The sequence below is a fragment of the Dermochelys coriacea genome, chromosome 13 (assembly GCF_009764565.3).
Source record: "Dermochelys coriacea isolate rDerCor1 chromosome 13, rDerCor1.pri.v4, whole genome shotgun sequence".
Lineage (NCBI taxonomy): Eukaryota > Metazoa > Chordata > Testudines > Dermochelyidae > Dermochelys > Dermochelys coriacea.
The window spans coordinates 38,632,545-38,652,301 of record NC_050080.1 but is presented as its reverse complement, the minus strand read 5'-3'; the positions used below and the strand labels follow the sequence as shown (position 1 = coordinate 38,652,301).

The window sequence follows — 19,757 nt, the reverse complement described above, 5'->3', positions numbered from 1 at the left end:
CCACTCCCACAGCCAGATACAACCAAACAATCCCCAGTAACACAACACTTGCTGTCAGCCACACCCCCCCTGCACCCTGACACTGAATAATGTATGCACAACCACTCACACCCAGACACACACAATTCATATGTAGACACTTCTATACCCCCCATCACACATGCCATATACATATAGGTACAAACCAAAACCTCCACCCTCACACCACTACACAACACCACACCATATACACAAGCATCTCACAGTAATACACAGCACACACAAAGAGATACAGGAACACACACAACATCTCACACAAATACACAACATGCATGTCAACACACATGCAACCCTCTACCCTCAAAAAAGATGGGTCATTCAACTGCGACTATACAAACACAACACACTGAGCCACACAACCCAGCACACACAGAGACAGGGCTCCCTGCACTACCACATTCTGCAACACCCCCCAAACATCCCCACAGAGGCAGTGGGGAAACACACAGAGTAGCACAATGACACACTCAGTACAAACATGACAGTAGCATATGTGTGCAGTCAACACACACAGCAAGTGCACCAATGCACAGCTGGCACACAATTGATGCACACAACATAAACAGCACCCACAATGGATATACACAACACACACCCAAGCGACACACCCAATCAATGTACAGAACACACACACGCACAATCGACACACACGATCAATATACATAACACATATCCAAGCCACACAGCTGATCGATATACACCACACATACAGTTGCCACACCCAACTGATATACACAACACACACAGAGTCAATGCACCTGATGGATATACATAACACACACCCAATCAATATACGCAACACACACTTGATGGATATACACGACACACATGCAAAGTTGACACACCAATTAATATACACAACACCCCCCGATGGATATAAACCACACACATGCACAGTCGACACACCTGATGGATCTACACAACACACACATGCACAGCTGATACACCTGATAGATATACATGACACACACCCAATTGATACACACACAACACATGCACACACAGTCGACACACCCTATTGATATACACAACACACACCCAATTGGTACATACACACACACGCACAGTCGACACACCCGATCAGTACCCACACGTACACATACACACACAGACACACACAGCTGACACACCTGATTGCTGCACACGCACACAGACATGCACAATTGACGCACGTGATTGGTACACACATGCACACATGCGTGCACACACACACAGAAACACACAGTTGACCCACACAATCAATATACACATGCGCACACACACACAAACACACCTGGTCAATACATACACACAGCTGACATACCCAATATATACACACACACATGCATACACACATGCACACACACAGCTGACACACCTGATTGGTACACACATGCTCACACAAAAACACATGCACAGCTGACACACCCAATCGGTACACACATGCTCAACATACACACAAGCACAGGCAACACACCCAATCGGTGCACAAACACACACACACGCAGACACACAAAGCCAACACACCCAATTGGTGCGCACACACACACAAACACACATGCAGACACACAAAGATGACACACCCAATCGGTGCACGCACACACACACACGTGCAGACATGCACAGCCGACACACCCGATCGGTGCACACACACATGTACAGACACGCAGAGGTGACACACCCGATTGGTGCACGCGCACACAGACATGGTCAGCTGACACACCTGATCGGTGCGCGCGCGTGCACACACACAGACATGTGCAGACAAGCACAGCCGACACACCCAATCAGTACACATATGTGCACACACACAACCAACACACCTGGTCGATACACACACACAGCTGACACACCTGATTGATATACACACACACACATGCACACACGGAGCTGACACACCTGATCGGTACACACACATGTTCACACGCAGACACACACACACACTGCTGACACACCCGATCGGTACACACACACACATGCACAGCTGACACACCCAATCAGTGCACACACACACACACGCAGACACACACAGCTGACACAACCGATCGGTGCATGCACACACACACACACGCACACGCACAGCCGACACACCCGATGGGTGCACACCACCCATGTACACACAAGAGAGCCAGGGGACGGTGTGGCTTTTACACAGTATCTCTGCCCTGGGCCCTCTGATGGAGATTGTACATTTGCATATGCAGATGAGTGGGTGGAGCCTCCAATCCACACCTCCCCCACCCATCAGCACATAGAACAAGATCAGAGCAGCCTCTTAGACACTGAGGGCTCACGATTGTATGCAAATTTAATGCAAATGAGTGCCCTTGTGCATTGTGGGATATCAGGCCTAGGAGAAAGGCCAACCACCACAGGCATCCCAACCCCCAGCCAGACCCTGCCCTCCTGCCCCCCCTGCATGGGAACTGCCCCCCCAGCGCCTCCTGCTGGAACGGGGCTGGAGGACCTGGGAGCTCCCCTCTCTGGGATGCACCCACTGCTCCAACAGGCCCTTGGCTGGGGAACCCCGAGCTGGTAACGAGTGTTTCTCGTCTCCCACCAATTAGTGCCACAAGCCAGCCCTGCTCCCCAGGCGAGAGTGAGGGGAGCAGGGGGGCAGGGCTGGGGGGACAGAGCTGGGCTAGCAGGGGGCTGTGGGTCGGGAGTGAGGGGCACCGGCAGAGCTTTGGGGGGGGGACAGGGCATCTCCCCTCCCCCAAAGGCTGGTTTCTCTACATCTTGCTCATTTTATTGACAGTCGCTGTGGCCCCATCGCCCCCCGACATGAATCTCCCCAAATCGGCCCTGTGCCGACCCCGCCCCTCCACCCCCGCCTGTGGCACAGACCCCTGGGTCACCCCCCATCGCTGCCTTGTCCTGTCCCCTCCACTGTGTCTCCTTCCCCTCCTCTGTCTCCTGCCCTCCTTCCTCTCCTCTCCCTGCTTCGTTCCCTCCTTCCTCCTCCTCTCCTCTCCCTGCTTCGTTCCCTCCATCCTCCTCCTCTGCCTCCTTCCTCTCCTCTCCCTGCTTCGTTCCCTCCATCCTCTCCTCTCCTCTCCCTGCTTCGTTCCCCCCTTCCTCCTCCTCTCCTCTCCCTGCTTCGTTCCCTCCTTCCTCCTCCTTTCCCTCCTTCCTCTCCTCTCCCTGCTTTGTTCCCTCCATCCTCCTCCTCTCCCTCCTTCCTCTCCTCTCCCTGCTTCGTTCCCTCCATCCTCCTCCTCTCCTCTCCCTGCTTCGTTCCCTCCTTCCTCCTCCTCTCCTCTCCCGCCTTCGTTCCACTTCCTCCTATTCCTCTCCCTGCTTTGTTCCTCCATCCCTCCTCTGCCTTCCTCCCTCCCTGCTTCGTTCCCTGACCTTCCTCCTCCTCTCCTCTCCTGTTCGTTCCCTCCTTCCTCTCCTCTCCCTCCTTCCTCTCCTCTCCCTGCTTCGTTCCCTCCTTCCTCTCCTCTCCTGCTTCGTTCCCTCCTTCCTCCTCCTCCTCTCCCTCCTTCCTCTCCTCTCCCTGCTTCGTTCCCTCCATCCTCCTCCTCTCCCTCCTTCCTCTCCTCTCCCTGCTTCGTTCCCTCCTTCCTCCTCCTCTGCCTCCTCCTCTCCTCTCCCTGCTTCGTTCCCTCCATCCTCCTCCTCTGCCTCCTTCCTCTCCTCTCCCTGCTTCGTTCCCTCCATCCTCCTCCTCTGCCTCCTTCCTCTCCTCTCCCTGCTTCGTTCCCTCCTTCCTCCTCCTCTGCCTCCTTCCTCTCCTCTCCCTGCTTCGTTCCCTCCATCCTCCTCCTCTCCCTCCGTTCTTTTCTTCCCTGTGTGTTGCGTCGTCATCCCCCCTTCTCGTCTGTCTGTTTCATTCCCTCCCTCCATCTCTCCTTCTGTCTCATGCCTTGCGTCAGTCCGTCTGGCTTCTGCCTCCAACCCTCTTTTCCAGCCTTTCGCTCTTCCCATCTCTCTCTCGGTTTCTTTCCCTGTCTCCCGCTGCCTCGCTCCCTCCATCCTTCCCTTTTCTTCCATCCAGCCCCTGTTTTCTTCCCTCCATCTCTCTCCCCTCCCCCACTCCGCTGCCTTTGTGTCGCTGATAAGAAATACAAGGCCCAGGCTAATTATCCTGCCTGCCGCTGGTTCCTTAATGAGGTGATTTGCATCCGCAAGACTCCCCTGGGGGGGGGAGTCCGCCCCCCTCCCCTGCCTGGAGCTCCCCCTCCCCTGCCCCCCGAGCGGAGACATGAAAGACGGAGTGAGATGGGAACGGGGGGGGGGAGGGAGGTGAAAAGGGGGAGAGAGACGGGGGATGGATGGGGAAAGGGAGCTGAATGATGGCAAATAGAGGGGTCTATGGCAAGGGGTGTGTAGAATTGAATATCAGTCTATGGCCCCCCCCCGCATCCATCTGTCCCCTGCACCCACCCACCCCCCTTTCCATCCATCCATCCATCCATCCCCACCCACCCCTGCACCCTCCACCCCCACCCACCTCCTATCCATCCACCTGTCCCCATCCACCCCCTGCACCCCCTATCTATCTATCCCGTGCACCCACCCCCCCTTTCCATCCATCCATCCCCACCCATCCCCTGCACCCACCGCCCTATCCATCCCTCCATCCCCACCCACCCCCTGCACCCTCCACCCCATCCATCCATTCCCACCCACCCCCCATCCATCCCATCCATTCCCACCCCCCATCCATCCATCCATCCATCCCCACCCACCCCCTTCACCCTCCACCCCATCCATCCATTCCCACCCACCCCCCATCCATCCCCACCCATCCCCTCCACCCCATCCATTCCCACCCCCCATCCATCCATCCATCCATCCATTCCCACCCACCCCCCATGCCATCCATCCATCCCCACCCATCCCCTCCACCCCATCCATCCCCACCCCCCATCCATCCATCCCCACCCATCCCCTGCACCCTCCACCCCATCCATTCCCACCCCCCATCCATCCATCCATCCATCCCCACCCATCCCCTGCACCCTCCACCCCATCCATTCCCACCCCCCATCCATCCATCCATCCCCACCCATCCCCTGCACCCTCCACCCCATCCATCCATTCCCACCCACCCCCTGCACCCACCTCCCCATCCATCCCCACCCACCCCCCATCCATCCATCCATCCATCCCTCCATCCCCACCCACCCCCTGCACCCTCCACCCCATCCATCCATTCCCACCCACCCCCCATCCATCCATCCATCCATCCATCCATCCCCACCCATCCCCTGCACCCTCCACCCCATCCATCCATTCCCACCCACCCCCCATCCATCCATCCATCCCCACACACCCCCTGCACCCACCTCCCCATCCATCCATCCCCACTCACCCCCTGCACCCACCCCCATCCATCCGTCCATCCATCCATCCATCCATCCATCCATCCTCACCCACCCCCTATCCATCCACCTGTCCCCATCCACCCCCTGCAGCCCCCTCTATCTAGCTGTCCGGGAGGTGGAGGTGCATTTCACAGCTCTTAGGCAGGCTGGTCTCAGGGGTCTCATGCCCTGGCGATTCTGTCTCTCAGCCCAAGCTCCCCAAGTGCCCCCAGTGGTTCTCAGCCGCCCCCCAGTGGCTCCCAGCCTGTGTCCAGCTGCATTTACAGTGGAAATTCCTCCTCCAGCCTGGGTGACTCTTATTTGCAATTTAAACATCCTCCCCCTCTCCCACCAGTTCCTCCCCCACCGGCACCCCAATGCTCCAGCCAGCGCCCCATGGCAGGGACAGGCCCAGCCCCCCTGAGCCAGCCAGTCCCCGCCCAGGGGCCACAGGGGATGGGAGGAGCGGGGCCCCGGTCGCTGGTGTGGGGGGGATGCAGTACTAGGCCCTGCCCCATAGGGGGTCTGCTCGCCCGACAACATGCCCAGTCTCCATGGGCCCTGGCTGCGTGGCGGGGGCAGTGGGGTGGGGGGGCAGTGGGGTGGGGGGACGGGGGCAATGGGGCGGGGGGGGCTCCCATGCACTCCTTTTTTCTCACCCTCCTTCTTTCACTCTGTTTTCCCCCCGGCCCCCCCCAGGGTCTCGGCTCCTGCGCTGAGATGACCCCTCCACGCTCCTCCTGCCTCCACCGCCATGGACGCTGCCTCTAACTCTGCCTCCTCCTCCGAGCCCCCGGCCGACGGGCAGGATGCCAGGGCTGCGGGCTGGCCGCCTCAGGGCCCCTCTGCCCCTCCAGCCGCCAAAGAGCCCCCCTCTGCCTCCTCTTCCCCTGCTGAGACCATGAGGCCCAGCCCCGGCCCGCAGCTGGAACCAGGCCCCACCAGTCTCCCAGCAGCCATCTTGTCCGCCCCACAGCTGCAGGCAGGCTTCAGCCTAGTGGCGCCAAGCCCATCCCTCCTCCATCCCTCAGCCCCCAGGGAAGATGGCCAGGAGGAGGAGGAGGAAGGAGGCAATGACGACAATGAAGAGGATGTGGAAGATGGTGGCAGCACAGCCCATCTGCTCTTCTTCCCTGACGGTTCAGCCTATCTCCTCAGCGGCGGCCATGTTCTCTTACCAAAGGGCTACCCTGGCACCACGGCAACCCTGCCGGTGTCCACCCTCCACGTCCAAGATGGCGGCCCCAACCAAGGCTTTACGTCTACTGACCAAATGTCCCAGAATACCTCAGCGCCGGGCGAGCAGCCCCCATCCGGCGCCTTCCGCAGCTACCGACTAGCCAGGGCCTCTGCTCCCACCACCTCTGCCAAAAACTCTCCCACCGAACCCAAAGATGCCGTCACCGACGGGGAGGGGGAAGCCAAAGTTGGCCAAGAGGAAGAACCATCATGGCCACCCTGGCTGTGCTTGGCCTGCCGTCTCTCCTTCCGACAGGGCCGCTCCTTGGCATCCCACACCCTCTCGGCCCATGGGGTGCGGCTCAGCCCCGGGGAGCGCCGGGCCCTGTCCCGAGGGATTCCCGCCATTCTCCAGGGCACTGCCCTCAGCTTCCTAGAACCAAATAACCCCACCAGCGGGGTGGACCTCAGCGCCGGAATGTGTAGTGGATGGGTGAATGTAATGAAGGAGGAGGAGGAGGAGGAGGAGAGAAGCCCCCAAGAAGGACGCAAGCCACCCAATGCCAAAGATTCAAGGGCCGGCAGCGTGGACTGGGCCAACGGGGGAAAGGAGGAGAAGCACGAGGAGGAGAAAGCTGAAGTCAGGAAGGAAGAAGAGGACAGGCTGAGGCTTCCGTCAGACCAAAGCTCCCACGGCCAAAGCCCACCCAGAGGCGCCAACGTCCTGGATGACCCACCACCAGGGAAGGCCAACACCGAGGTCAACGTTGGGTTGGCCAACACCGAGCTCAACAATGAGTCCAACAGCGAGTCCAATGTTGGGTTGGCCAACAGCGGGGTCAACCCCAACACGGGAGGGGTCCCTATTGGCTTTGGGGACGATTACACGGCCATGGCCTATCCTGGGCTCAGTCTCTCTGGCCACATGTCCCTGCTGCATTCCCGCAACTCCTGCAAAACCCTCAAGTGCCCCAAATGCAACTGGCACTACAAATACCAGCAGACCTTGGATGTCCACATGAAGGAGAAGCATCCTGAGAGCAACAGCCACTGCGCCTACTGCAGTGCCGGAGGCCCGCACCCGCGCCTTGCCCGGGGCGAGAGTTACAACTGTGGCTATAAGCCGTACCGCTGTGAGGCCTGCAACTACTCCACCACCACCAAGGGGAACCTCAGCATCCACATGCAGTCAGACAAGCATCTAGCCAACCTTCAGGGTTTCCAAGCCAACACGAGCGGCGGGGCCCACCCGGTGCCGCCAGCCACCCCCACAGCCCCAACCCCTGTGGCCCCTGAGGAGAAAGAGACCAAGAGCAAGACGTCCTGGCAGTGCAAAGTCTGCAGCTATGAGACCAGCATCTCCCGCAACCTACGCATCCACATGACATCGGAAAAGCACATGCAGAATGTGCTTCTCCTCCACCAAGGGCTGCCATTGACCTTGCCCGGACTCCTGGGACAGCCAGGGGGCAGCAGTGGGGGGAAACAGCAGCCGCAGACCGAGCTCTTCCAGTTCTATGGGGTGCAGGCTCTGGGTCACCACCATGGCCACCACCATGCAGGAGCCACCGGCGCCATCCCGGGACTGCGGGTGGAGAAGCCCATGGAACCAGCCCAGCTGCTGCTCAATGGCTTCCACCCACTGGGTCCTGCTGGGAGGAAGGGGGCGGTTGCAGCACCAGGTAAGGGGCTGTGGCCCTTTGCCTCACTGTGACACTCACACCATGCCTTCACATCTCCCCCTGTCACCACCATCACCACCAGTGACCTTCTGCCCACACTGTGCCCCCCTTTCCCCTCAGTAGTTAATTTTGGGTGGGTTGGCCAACAATGGGGTCCAACTTTGGGATGGCCATCAATAGGGGGATTCCTGTTCACGTCCTCCCATGTCGCTCCATGCCCCCTTCCCAACCCTACTGTCACCTCTGAAATTCCCATCCCTTCCCTCCTGCTCCATCCCACCATTCTTCTTCCTCCTTCCAGGGGGCAGGACACTGATAATCTGGAGGGGGCTGGAAAGGCTGGGATCCCCCAAGAGAGTTTGTGGGGGCAGTAGGGAAAATATCTTTTCAGGTCAATATTAACAGATTTCATCCATTCTCTTCTGTCCATCTTCTCTCTACATTTCGCCCTATCTTTCTTTTCATTCTTTTCTTCCTTCCTTCTTTCTGACTCATTCATTCCTTCCTTCCACTTTCATTTTTTATTCATTCCTTTTTTCTTTTGTTCTTTCCTTTTCTCTCTCTCATTCATCCATCCATCCTTTCCTTCTTTACTTTCATTGTTTCTTCTTTATGCATTCTCTTATACATTCATTTGTTCTTTCATTCCTCTTTTTTCTTGTTCATTCATTCCTCCTTTCTTGCTCACACACATTCATTCTTTCTCTCTTTCCTCTCTCATTCATTCTCTCATGCTGCCTTTCTTGCTCATTTATTCATTCCTCATTTCTTCCTCTTTCATTTGTTCATTCTTTTTGTCTTCTCTCTCCCTCATTTGTTCGTTCATTCATTCTTTCTTTCTCTTTTATTAATTCTCTTGTTCATTTTCTTTCAATTTCCTATTCATTCTTTATTCCTTTCTTTCTTATTCATTCTTCCCTTTTCTCTCATTCTTTCTTCCTTTTCCTCTTTCTCTTTCCCCTTCTCTCATTCTCTCTCTGCCCCAGCCCCAGCGGCTCCGGTGTCACTTTCCCCATCCCCATGTCCTCTGCCCCCACCAGCCCCTGCCTCTCCCCCACTGGCTGTGCCGGTGGCATCGGAGAGGCTCTTCGGCTGCCTGGTGTGCCAGCGCTTCGGCACGGACAGTGTGGAGGAGCTGCTGCGGCACTCCACCGCTCCCCGCCGGCTGCCCGAGGCTGAGTGGAAGGAGGTGGCGGGGGATCTCCACCGCTGCCGGCTCTGCGCCTACGGCACCCAGCTCAAGGCCAACTTCCAGCTGCACCTCAAAACTGACAAGCACGCCCACAAGTACCAGCTGGCTGCCCACCTGCGCGAGGGGGGCGGGGCCTTGCCCACCGCCACCCCCGGAGGGGCCGAGCTGCAGCCTGGCTCTGCCCCGGCCCTGACCCCTCTCCACCTGCGCTGCAACCTCTGCGACTACGAGACCAACAGCAAGGAGAAGATGCGGCTGCACGTGCGGGGGGCGGGGCACGAGGAGGGCGAGCGAAGCTACAAGGTGAGGGGGCGGGGCTATGGGGAGGGGTGGGGCGTCCAGGTAAGGATGAGGCAGGGCTGGGGGAGAGGGTGGAGCTGGGAGAGAGGGGGCAGGACTAGAGGGGATGGGAGGGGACAAGAGGAGGGCAAGCCAAGATACAAGACAAGGAGGGGCTGGGCTAGCAGGGGAGGGTGGGGCTACAGCCGAAGGGGTGGGGCATGAGGAGTGTGGGCCTGCGCTATGAGAGGGCGGGTCTGCCATGCATTGGAGGCGGGGAATGAAAGGGGAGGGCGTGGCAACCAGGCATGGGGGTGAGGCAACCAACAGAGGGGGGGACGCATCGGTTCTGGGGGGGTGGGAAGCCAGGAGGAGAGTGCTGGGGGCAGGGTTGGGGGGGCTCCACCTCCAACACCTCTGATCTCTCTCTCTCCCCACCCCAGTTCCTGCTGGAGTTGGAGGCGTCGGCGCCGGGTCCCGACCCCCCCCACTTCCACTGCCTGCTCTGCAACTCCACCGCTCCTTCCTGCCTCGCCATGCTGTGCCACCTGCGGGCCCCACGGCACCGCGACGCCCAGGGCCAGCGCCGCCTCCACTTGCTGCAGGGCGGGCGACCCACAGACGAGGGCACCACGGCCCTGGAGAGATGCATCCGCCTGGCCGAGCCCGTGCCCCGGAGCACCGGTACCCGGGGGCTATGGGTCAGGAGGGAGGGGCAGCGGCGGAGCTGGGAAAGGGGGGAGCCCAGGGCTGGCGGAGCACGGGGCCGGGGCTCGGGAGTGAGGAGCCCCGTCACGGCCGCTGCTCCCCGCCCCCCCGGGCTGTTTCAGGCTCGCGCCGCCCTGGGACACATTCAAGCGCGAAGCGGCTGCGGGGAAACGCGCCCTCCTAATGGATTCTGACAGACACTGGGACTCGTTGCCTAGCAACCAGCGGGGCGAACGAAGGAACGGGGAAATGAGCCAGAGAAAGAGAGAAATTATCTCTGTGCGACTGACAGTCCCGCGGGGGACCCCAGGCCTGGAATCTGCCCCCCTCTTCCCCACCCCCTGAACCTGGGGGGGGTCGGGAGTGAGAAGCACCAGCAGGGCTGGGGGGGAGCCCAGGGCTGGGCTGGCAGGGGCTGCGGGTCGGGAGTGAGGGGCACGGGCAGGGCTGGGGGGGACAGGGCAGGGCCGGCAGGGGGCTGCGGGTCGGGAGTGAGGGGCACAGTCTGGTTCTGGGGCCAGTCGAACAAAACTGACGCAGGGATGGGGGGAAGGAAGCGGGGGCAGGGGAGCATTTCCTCAATCACATCATATCCCCGCCCCCGGCCCCACCCGACTGCTCCCACTCCCATAACCCATCCCGTCTGCCCCCCCCGCCAGGGAAGGAATCGGCACCTGAGCCCACGACCCCTGAGAAAGAGACTCTGAACAAAGCCCCGCCCCCAGGTGAGTGGCCCCTCCACTGCAGGACGCCTGGGTTCCACCCTCTCCTCCCCCTCCCAGGACACCTGGGTTCCTGCAACCCCATGGGAGATTCCAGCTTTGCCCTCCCTGCTTGACTCTCCTGGAGCCAGGCGGCCTTGGTGGTGGGGATCAGAGGCCAGGGGAGGCCCTGACCCTGCGTTTGCTCCGCCCGCTCCCCCAAGACTCTGCCCAACCTGGAGGGAGCTCAGCTGCACCCCTGCTGGAGGCCAGCGGGCGGGTGCTGGGCATGGCTGGCGGCCCAGGGCAGTTCGGCGGGAGGGAGGGGTGCTTGGGGCTCCCTCAGAGGGGGGTAGGGGCAGGGTCGGAGGCAGAAGGGGTGGGGCCACATGGCGAGCCCCTTCAAAGGGGGGGCTCATGCCGCCCATTCAGGGCAGGTGGGGGGCTCAAGGGGGTGCAGGTTGGGTGGGGGGGGAAGCAGAGCCAGTCACTAATACACACCCCCCACACACACACTGCAGGACTGGACGAGACAGAGACAAAGAGTCGAGCATCGGGGGAAACCCAGACCGTGGTGAGCACCCCAACTGGGAGAGGACGACTCCCCATCCCAGACACCTGGCTCCAATCCTGGTCCCTCCACCACGCCCCAACGGCTGACAGCTGCAGGGCTGCTGTCCCAGATGCCTGGGTTCCTTTCCCCCGTCCCGGTCTCCTGGGTCCCTTTTTGCCCAGCCCTGTCTCTCCCTGCCCCACCACCTGGGACTGGGAGCTGCAGGACAGCTGTCCCAGATTCCTGGATCCCCTCTCTGGTCTTCGACGCCGGGGTCCCTTTCCCTCATCCCAGATGCCTGGGTCCACTTTCCCCGTCCTGGATGCCTGGGTCCTCTTCACCTGTACCAAACGCTTTGGCCCCTCCCATATGATCTGACAACCCCTCTCTCGGCCCCCCTGCCCCCCCAGGTGTTGTGCTGCCCCTACTGCAGCTACGTGAGCCGAACGCCGGCGGGGGTGCGCAGCCATGCCGTCTCCCAGCATGCCCTGCAGCCGACCTACCGGTGCCCGCTGTGCCAGGAGGAGCAGCTGGTGGGCAGGGGCAGCCTGCGGGTCCATCTCAGTCACGTCCACAACGTGGTGCCCGAATGTGTGGAGAAACTGCTCCTTGTGGTGAGCGCTCCCCCGTGCCAGCCTGGGACCCCCCGAAACACAGCGCCCCCCAGTGCCAGCCTGGGACCCCCGAAACACAGCGCCCCCCAGTGCCAGCCTGGGACCCCCGAAACACAGCGCCCCCCAGTGCCAGGCTGGGATCCCCCAAAACACAGCTCCCCCCCATGCCAAGCTGGGACCTCCCAAAACAGCGCCCCCGTGCCAGCCTGGGACCCCCCAAAACACAGCGCTCCCCCATGCCAGCCTGGGACCCCCCAAAACAGCGCTCCCCCATGCCAGGCTGGGACCCCCCCCGGCACCGTGCTCCCGAGTGCCAGGCTGGGAGACGGGGTCCGGGCCTGGTATAACTCATTTAATTCTCCTGTTTCGTTCTCTGCCCAGGCCACTACAGTGGAGATGAACTTTGCCACCAAAGTCCTACCCAGCCCTGCCCCCGAACCTCCCGAGACAGGAGCAGCCCCGAACCCTCAGTGCAGGGGGGAGTGTGAATTTGCACCCACAGGTGAGCGCCCCCTGGGGCTGGGCTGGGAGATGGGGCATGGCCGGGACCCTCTGGCACAGCGACCCCTGGGGCCGGAATGGGAGATGGGGCAGGACTGGGACCCCTGGCACAGCGCCACCTGGGGCTGGGATGGGAGATGGGGAATGGCTGGGACCCCTGGCACAGCACCCCCTGGAGCCAGGCAGGGAGGTGGGGCAGGACCAGGACTCCCGGCATAGCACCCCCTGGGACCGTGCAGGTGGGGTGACCAGACATCACGATAAAATCGAGACTGTCCCGATTTTTAGTTCTTCGTCCCGTGTCCCGAGCGATGCACGGTCAGGCTGCCATTTGTCCCAATATTGCGGCTTTGGCCGCTCTGGCAGTGAGTTTTTTTGGTTTTTGTTTCTGCTTCCGCCATGCGTCCCGATATTTTGTCCCTTACATCTGGCCACCCTGCGTGCGGGGAGATGGGGCGGGACCGGGATCCCCTGGCATAGCACCCCCTGGTGCTGGGCGGGGAGATTGGGCAGGGTTGGACCCGTCCTGGGGCCGGGCTGGGAGCTGGAGGATGGCAAGGGATTCAGGAAGGGTTCACCTCTGGGGGACTGCAGTGGGGAGTATATGGGGAGACTCCTCCCCAGAACCGCTTCCTTTATTGATCCCCCCACAACTTTCTCTTGCTCCTCCCCCCTCGCTGCAGCACCCCCTGCTGGAGATGCCACCACCTCAGCCCCACTCCCCTCTGCCCCCTCGCCCCCTCCTCCAGCAGCCGACTTGCCCCCTCAGCCCTGCCCGGTCTCCCCTCCGGCTCCGAAGGCCAACGACATGGAGGAGGAAACCCCTGTCCAGCTTCCCGTCCCCGCTGAGGAGCAGCAGCGCCCCCCCGAGAACTTGCCGGCCCTCCAGGACCCACGGCACCCCCTGTCCTACCGGAAAGCCACCAACTTTGCCCTGGACAAGTTCTTGGATCCGTCGCGGCCCTACAAGTGCACAGTGTGCAAAGAGTCCTTCACCCAGAAGAACATCCTCCTGGTCCACTACAACTCTGTCTCCCACCTCCACAAGATGAAAAAGGCTTCGGCCGACCCCAGCACCCCATCCCGGGGCGACTCGGGGGCCCCCGGTGTCCCCCCGCCCTCCTCCGACAAGCCCTACAAATGCACCACGTGCCGGGTGTCGTACAACCAGAGCTCCACCCTGGAGATCCACATGCGCTCGGTGCTCCACCAGACCCGCTCCCGGGTGGCCAAGGCGGAGGCCGCCAGCAAAGGAGAGGCGGGGGAGGCGGGAGAGGCGGGGGAGGCAGCCCCGGTGCCCCCCACTGAAGCAGAGCCCCCCAAAATCCTGGAGGTGCCAGGGGCGCTGCCCTTCCCGGCACCACTCTTCTCCCCCCCGCTGCTACCGCCTTTCCCAGTCGTGCCAGAATCTCTCCTCAAGCTGCAACAGCAGCAGCTCCTCCTGCCCTTCTACCTGCACGACCTCAAGGGGGCACCCAAGCTCGCGCTGGCAGCACCAGCCCTGGCCCTGCCGGCCCCGTCCACCCCGCTGATCCTGGCTCCACCCAAAGAGCCGCCCCCACCGCCGCCGCCCCCACCGCCTGCCCCAGCCAAGACAGAGACGGAGGAGGATGCTGGCGGAGAGGAAGCCAACGTGGCCTCCCACCCGGCAGCCAAGGCTCTGCTGGAGAACTTCGGCTTCGAGCTGGTGATTCAGTACAATGAGGGAAAGCAGGGCCCGGGGGGCGCAGCCCCCCCTCCAGTGGCCCCACTGCCCCGCCTGCCGGCCGAGAAGCTGCGGTGTGGCACCTGTGGGAAGGTCTTCTCCAACATGCTCATCCTGAAGACGCATGAGGAGCACGTTCACCGGCGCTTCCTGCCCTTCGAGGCCCTCAGCCGCTACGCCGCCCAGTTCCGGAAGACCTACGACAGCATGTACCCACCGTCCGAGGGCGCTGCCCCCACGGAGATCCCCCCAGCGCCCCCCAGCATCCCCCCTCTCTGCCCACCCTTCCTGATGCAGCCGGTGCCGGTGGTGGTGCCCCCAGCGCTGGCCGAAGCCGAAGGGCGGTGGGTCCAGGGTGAGGAAGAGGAAGCAGGGATGGACCCATCCCGGGATGGTCAGTCGAGCCGGCGGTTCTCCCGCACCAAATTCACCGAGTTCCAGTCGCAGGCTCTCCAGTCCTTCTTTGAAGCCAGTGCCTACCCCAAGGACGGCGAGGTGGAGCGTCTCTCCGTCCTCCTGGGCTTGGCCAACCGGGTCATCGTGGTGTGGTTCCAGAATGCCCGGCAGAAGGCCCGGAAGAATGGCGCTGAGGCAGGGGGCGCCGGAGGGGGCACCGTCACCAGCCAGCCCAGCTGTAAGAAATGCCAAGCCGCCTTCCGGTGCATCTTTGACCTGGTGCGGCATCTCAAGAAATGCTACGATGACCGTCCCTCAGTGGAAGGCAATGAGGAGGAGGAGGAGGAAGGAGAGGAAGAGCCAGAGGAAGAGGAGCCAGAGGAAGAGCCTGAGCCACCAGCTGAGGAAGAGGAGGCGGAAGAGGAGGAAGAGGCACCAAGGGGCGATGGAGACCCCAAGGAAGATCAGCCAGTGAACGATGGAGCCATGGAGCCCCTGGAGAGCAACGCCCCCTCATTCTCTTCAGATCCACCAGGAGCCCATGGCTCAGCACTCTTGGCCCCTCATGACCCACTGCCGGAGCTGCCCCGCAGCCAGGGGGTGCCCATGAAGAGGAAGCACGAGGACGGGAGCCAGTCGCCGGGTGGCGGGAGCAGTGGCGAAGGGGAGCCTCCGCGAGACAAGCGTCTCCGCACCACCATCCTCCCAGAGCAGCTGGACGTCCTCTACCGCTGGTACGTGCAGGACTCGAACCCCACCCGCAAGATGCTGGACTGTATCTCAGAGGAGGTGGGGCTCAAGAAACGGGTGGTGCAGGTGTGGTTCCAAAACACCCGTGCCAGGGAACGCAAGGGACAGTTCCGGTGCACTGCCAGTGCCGGGATCCCCCCCATCAAGACCTCCCCATCCTCTTCCTTGGCCAAGTTGAGTCCTGGGGGCGGGATGGCCAACGTCTCCGTTGTTGGGATCTCCAACATCTCCAGTGGCGGGATGGCCAGCGTCAGCATTGGCGGGACAGCCAACATCTCCAGTGGCGGGACCTCCAATGTCTCCGGTAGTGGGATGGCCAACATCTCTGTTGGCGGTATCTCCAACGTCTCCAGTGGCGGGATGGCCAATGTCTCTGGTGGTGGGACATCCAATGTCTCCAGCGGCGGGATGGCCAATGTCTCCGGTGGTGGGACCTCCAATGTCTCCAGTGGTGGGATGACCAACATCTCTGATGGCGTCTCTGATAGTGGGACAGCCAAAGTCCCCTACAGCATCAACCAGGCCGAGCCGGAACCATCAGAGTTTAATGAAGCCCGGAGCCCATCTGGTGGCGATCTGAGTGACTCTTCTTCCTCCTCTTCCTCTTCCTCCTCCTTGGCTGACCCAGAGTCGCCGGGAGGGCACGGGCGGGCGTCGGAGGGGGTGGCTGGGCTGGATCTGCTGGGCCAGCGCCGCTACCGGACCCAGATGTCCAGCCTGCAGCTGAAGATCATGAAGGCGTGTTACGAGGCATACCGAACGCCCACCATGCAGGAGTGCGAGGTGCTGGGCGAGGAGATCGGCCTTCCCAAGAGGGTCATCCAGGTCTGGTTCCAGAACGCACGGGCCAAAGAGAAGAAGGCTAAGGTGGCCTTGGGTGACGGGGGCCCTGGGGCTCCCTCTGAGGGCCCCCCTGAGCCTCGGGCTGAGTGCCCCGTCTGCCAGGTCAAGTACGACTTCTACGTCTCCTGCCGTGGCCACCTGTTCTCCCGTGGCCACCTGGCCCGGCTCAAGGAGGCCGTGCAGGCTCAGCTGCGCAGCGAGGGCCACGAAGGGGCGCCAGGGCACCCACTCCTGCCTGTCCCCCCTGGAGCCTCCCCAGCAGCCGGTGCCACAGGTGAGTGGCAGGGCATGGAAAGGTGAGTGGTGTCAGTGGGGAGGGGGAAGGGGGCTTCCCTGCCCCTGCTTCCAGCGTCGTCCTACTGACTCCATGCCTCTACATTGCTCCTCCCTCTCCCGCCCCAGGCCCACCCACCTTCCCCCTCCCCTGTCCCCCTTCTGCATGCGCCCCACTCACTCTCCTCTAGTGGTGCCCCCCTGCTTCCCACCCTTCTTCCCCTCTCCTCCTGCATTTCCCTTCCCACTCCCAGCTTCCTACACCTTTGGCTCCCCTTCCCAACTTCCTTCCCTCTCTGGGACCCCATTGGGTTAGGGTGGAGTTCCCATGGTTATGCAGGGGGGGCACAGATAGTGTGGGACCAGAGGGGCAGGGAGGGGCAGGGACTCTCAGCCCACCATGCTGACCTCCCCACAATGCTTTTCCCCTCCCCCTCCTCTGAGCAGGCCCCTCCGCCACCCCCAGCACCGGACTCCTGGGTTCCACGCCGCCAGGACGTCCCTTACCTCAGAGCCAGCTCGGCTCAGCGCTGGAGCCCGCCGGGGAGACCCAGCCAGAGTCGGGAGCTGCCGGAGTATCCGTCGCCGGAGCCACCGGAATGTCCGTCACCGGAGCCACCAGACTTCCCAGCACCGTGGCTAACCCCACCTCGCCCACCCTAAAGACCCTGAAGAGTTTGAAGCCGACGGTGCCCGCCCTCCTGGGCACCCAGTTCCTGCCCTTCTCCATGCCGGCAGGTGCCCAGGCCTCACTGTTCAGTACCCCGCTGCCCGGCGGCTACTTCCAACAGCTGTACGGGATGAAGAAGGGGCTGTTCCCCATGAATCCTGTCATACCTCAGACCCTCATCAGCCTGCTGCCCGGCAGTCTGCTGCCCACCCCCGAGGCCCCCGAGCCGGCTGGGGTCTCCACGGTGGACGTGGCCCACCACTACTTGTGCCGCCAGTGCAAGGCGGCGTTCGAGGGGGAGGAGGCGGCCGTGGCCCACCAGACCGGCTTCTGCTACTACGGCCAGCCGGCGCCGGCGCCGCTGCGGGTGCCCGTCTGCACCTACCACTGCCTGGCATGCGAGGTGCTGGTAAGCGGGCGGGAGGCGCTGGGGGCCCACCTCCGCTCCAGCGCCCACCGCCGCAAGGCCGGCCCCGCCCCTGCCGCCAGCCCCGCCCCTGGCCCCGCCCCGGCCTTTGCCAAAGAGGAAGCAAAGTTACCTCACTCGGACCCCAGCCCAAAAAGCAACTCTACCTCGACCACGCTTCTAGCTTTATGAACAGCGCGGGGTGCAGCTGGAGATGGGGGGCACCTGGACCCTCCCCCCCGGCCCTGGGGAACCGCCTCCCGGAACCCTCCACCCTGGGAACCCAGGCCCGGAACCCTCCCGCCCTGGGTGACCCCCATCCAGAACACCAGCTGGAACCCCCAATGCCAGCCCCCAGCCCCCCTCACTATGGGGAACCCCAACCCAGGACTGCCCTGTGTCCTGAGGGACCCCCAACCTGGAATACCCACTGCCAGCTTCCAACATATCCATATACCCCCCAATCTGCTCCTGGCTGCCTCCCCAACTCCGAATGTGCCCCATACTCAAGTACCCCCCCGGGCCGTCCCCCATACTCCCAACCTAGATGTAGGGAGTTGGCACTGCTGGGTGCGTGTGTGTGGGGGGTGCGTGTGTGTGTGGGGGGCGTGAATTGAAAGCAAACATCCTGCCTTCTTGGTTGGCGAGGTGGCCACATGTGTGCTAGGCGTGTTCCCAACACAGCTGGCCCCAGACACCCCCACCTCTCCACACATGTGTCAGGCATGTTCCCACCAGGCAGGCTCCCCCAAATGCCCCCAGCCTTCGGTCCCACATATGCTCCCTGTGCACCCCAGAGACGTCTCAGACTCTGCCCCCCCACACACATAAGACAGGGCTTCCACATGACCCACCCCACCACCTCCCTCTCCTCCCCAGCCTCCCTTCCCCCCATGCCAACTCCCAGGTGCCCCCCAGGCTGCCCCCCCCAGCACATGCCCCGTACTGTTACCGATCAAGACAGGCCAAAACCAAAACTCAACTCAACGGACAGCATGAGAGACAAACTCAAGGAAATGAAAAATGGGGGGGGCAATCCCTGGACCCCCCATCCATCGTCCCCCCCGAAATCCCGCCTCTTCTCCTCCCCTCGAGCATGCTCCGCCCATTGTGTATAGAACTCGGACGGACGGACGGACAGACAGACACTGGCTTCAGCCCCAACCAAACAGGAGGCCGGGGCCCCATCCCCCTGCCGGTCTCTCAGCTGAGGGCTTTGCAGGCCCAGCTCTTGCTCCCCAGTGTTTCTGGGGCGACCCGGGGCGGGGAGGAGGGCATGGATCAACGGACGCTCCCCCCACCCCCAATCCTTTAAAGGCTTTAAAAGATCCCCATGTGCCCGGTCCCTCCCCCACCCATCCAACCAAGCCACCGGACTAGGGAACAAATTCACCCCCCACCTGCCGCCCTGCGAAGCCAAAGCTTCTCCTACCGCAGCACCGCAACCAAAAACCCACCAACTGCGCAACGACCCGAGCGAGGACCTCACAGACGCCTCCACCTCCCCAAAAGAGAACTCAGCCCAAGACCGCACCCCAACGTCCGACGGCAAAGGGTTGGGTCTGTCCCCCCTTCCCCGCCTCAGCCCGTCGATCTGATTTTCTTTCCGTCACCGGGTCGGGTAGTTTTAAACTTTTTTCCCCCCGTGTTCCCTGCATCCCAGGATCAAGTCATTTCTGCGACGGGAAGGGGCCGTTTTCCAAGCCCGCTCGTCGCCATGAACCAAACCTACTACAAACTGCGGGTGGGGTAAGGGGGGGAATAAAACTTAGGCTTGTGACCCCCCCGCCTCCAACCCACCCTCCCCACCGGAACACCAAAAAACCCGGCATTTGTTGTGTATTTAAAGAAAAGGGGGGACAAGGGAAAAGATCCCCCCAAAAGGAAATAAAAGGAATTGAAAATAAATGCAATGAAAGAAAAGAGGGGTTGGGGGGGGCACATCGGGTCATGGAGCAGATGGGCAAAGCGG

The 19,757-nt window shown here is 61.7% G+C and overlaps 2 protein-coding genes across 7 annotated transcripts in view; one reads left to right on the top strand and one right to left on the bottom strand.

Moving 5' to 3' along the window:
* The window catches only part of ZFHX2 (zinc finger homeobox 2), a 27,149-nt gene extending 8,010 nt beyond the window's left edge, over window positions 1-19,139 (top strand). The window contains exons 2-10 of one of the 2 annotated variants that reach the window (XM_038370238.2): window positions 6,033-8,194; window positions 9,181-9,689; window positions 10,109-10,349; window positions 11,033-11,098; window positions 11,596-11,648; window positions 12,038-12,241; window positions 12,623-12,743; window positions 13,426-16,710; window positions 17,157-19,139. In XM_038370238.2, the coding sequence (XP_038226166.1) occupies window positions 6,088-8,194; window positions 9,181-9,689; window positions 10,109-10,349; window positions 11,033-11,098; window positions 11,596-11,648; window positions 12,038-12,241; window positions 12,623-12,743; window positions 13,426-16,710; window positions 17,157-17,977 (7,407 nt within the window). In that variant the 5' untranslated portion in view covers window positions 6,033-6,087 and the 3' untranslated portion in view covers window positions 17,978-19,139. The remainder of the gene's footprint in view (window positions 1-6,032; window positions 8,195-9,180; window positions 9,690-10,108; window positions 10,350-11,032; window positions 11,099-11,595; window positions 11,649-12,037; window positions 12,242-12,622; window positions 12,744-13,425; window positions 16,711-17,156) is intronic. The other variant, XM_038370240.2, reaches the window with a different exon arrangement.
* Window positions 1-19,757, bottom strand: part of THTPA (thiamine triphosphatase) — a 44,077-nt gene that overhangs the window by 12,991 nt on the left and 11,329 nt on the right. The window lies entirely within an intron of this gene.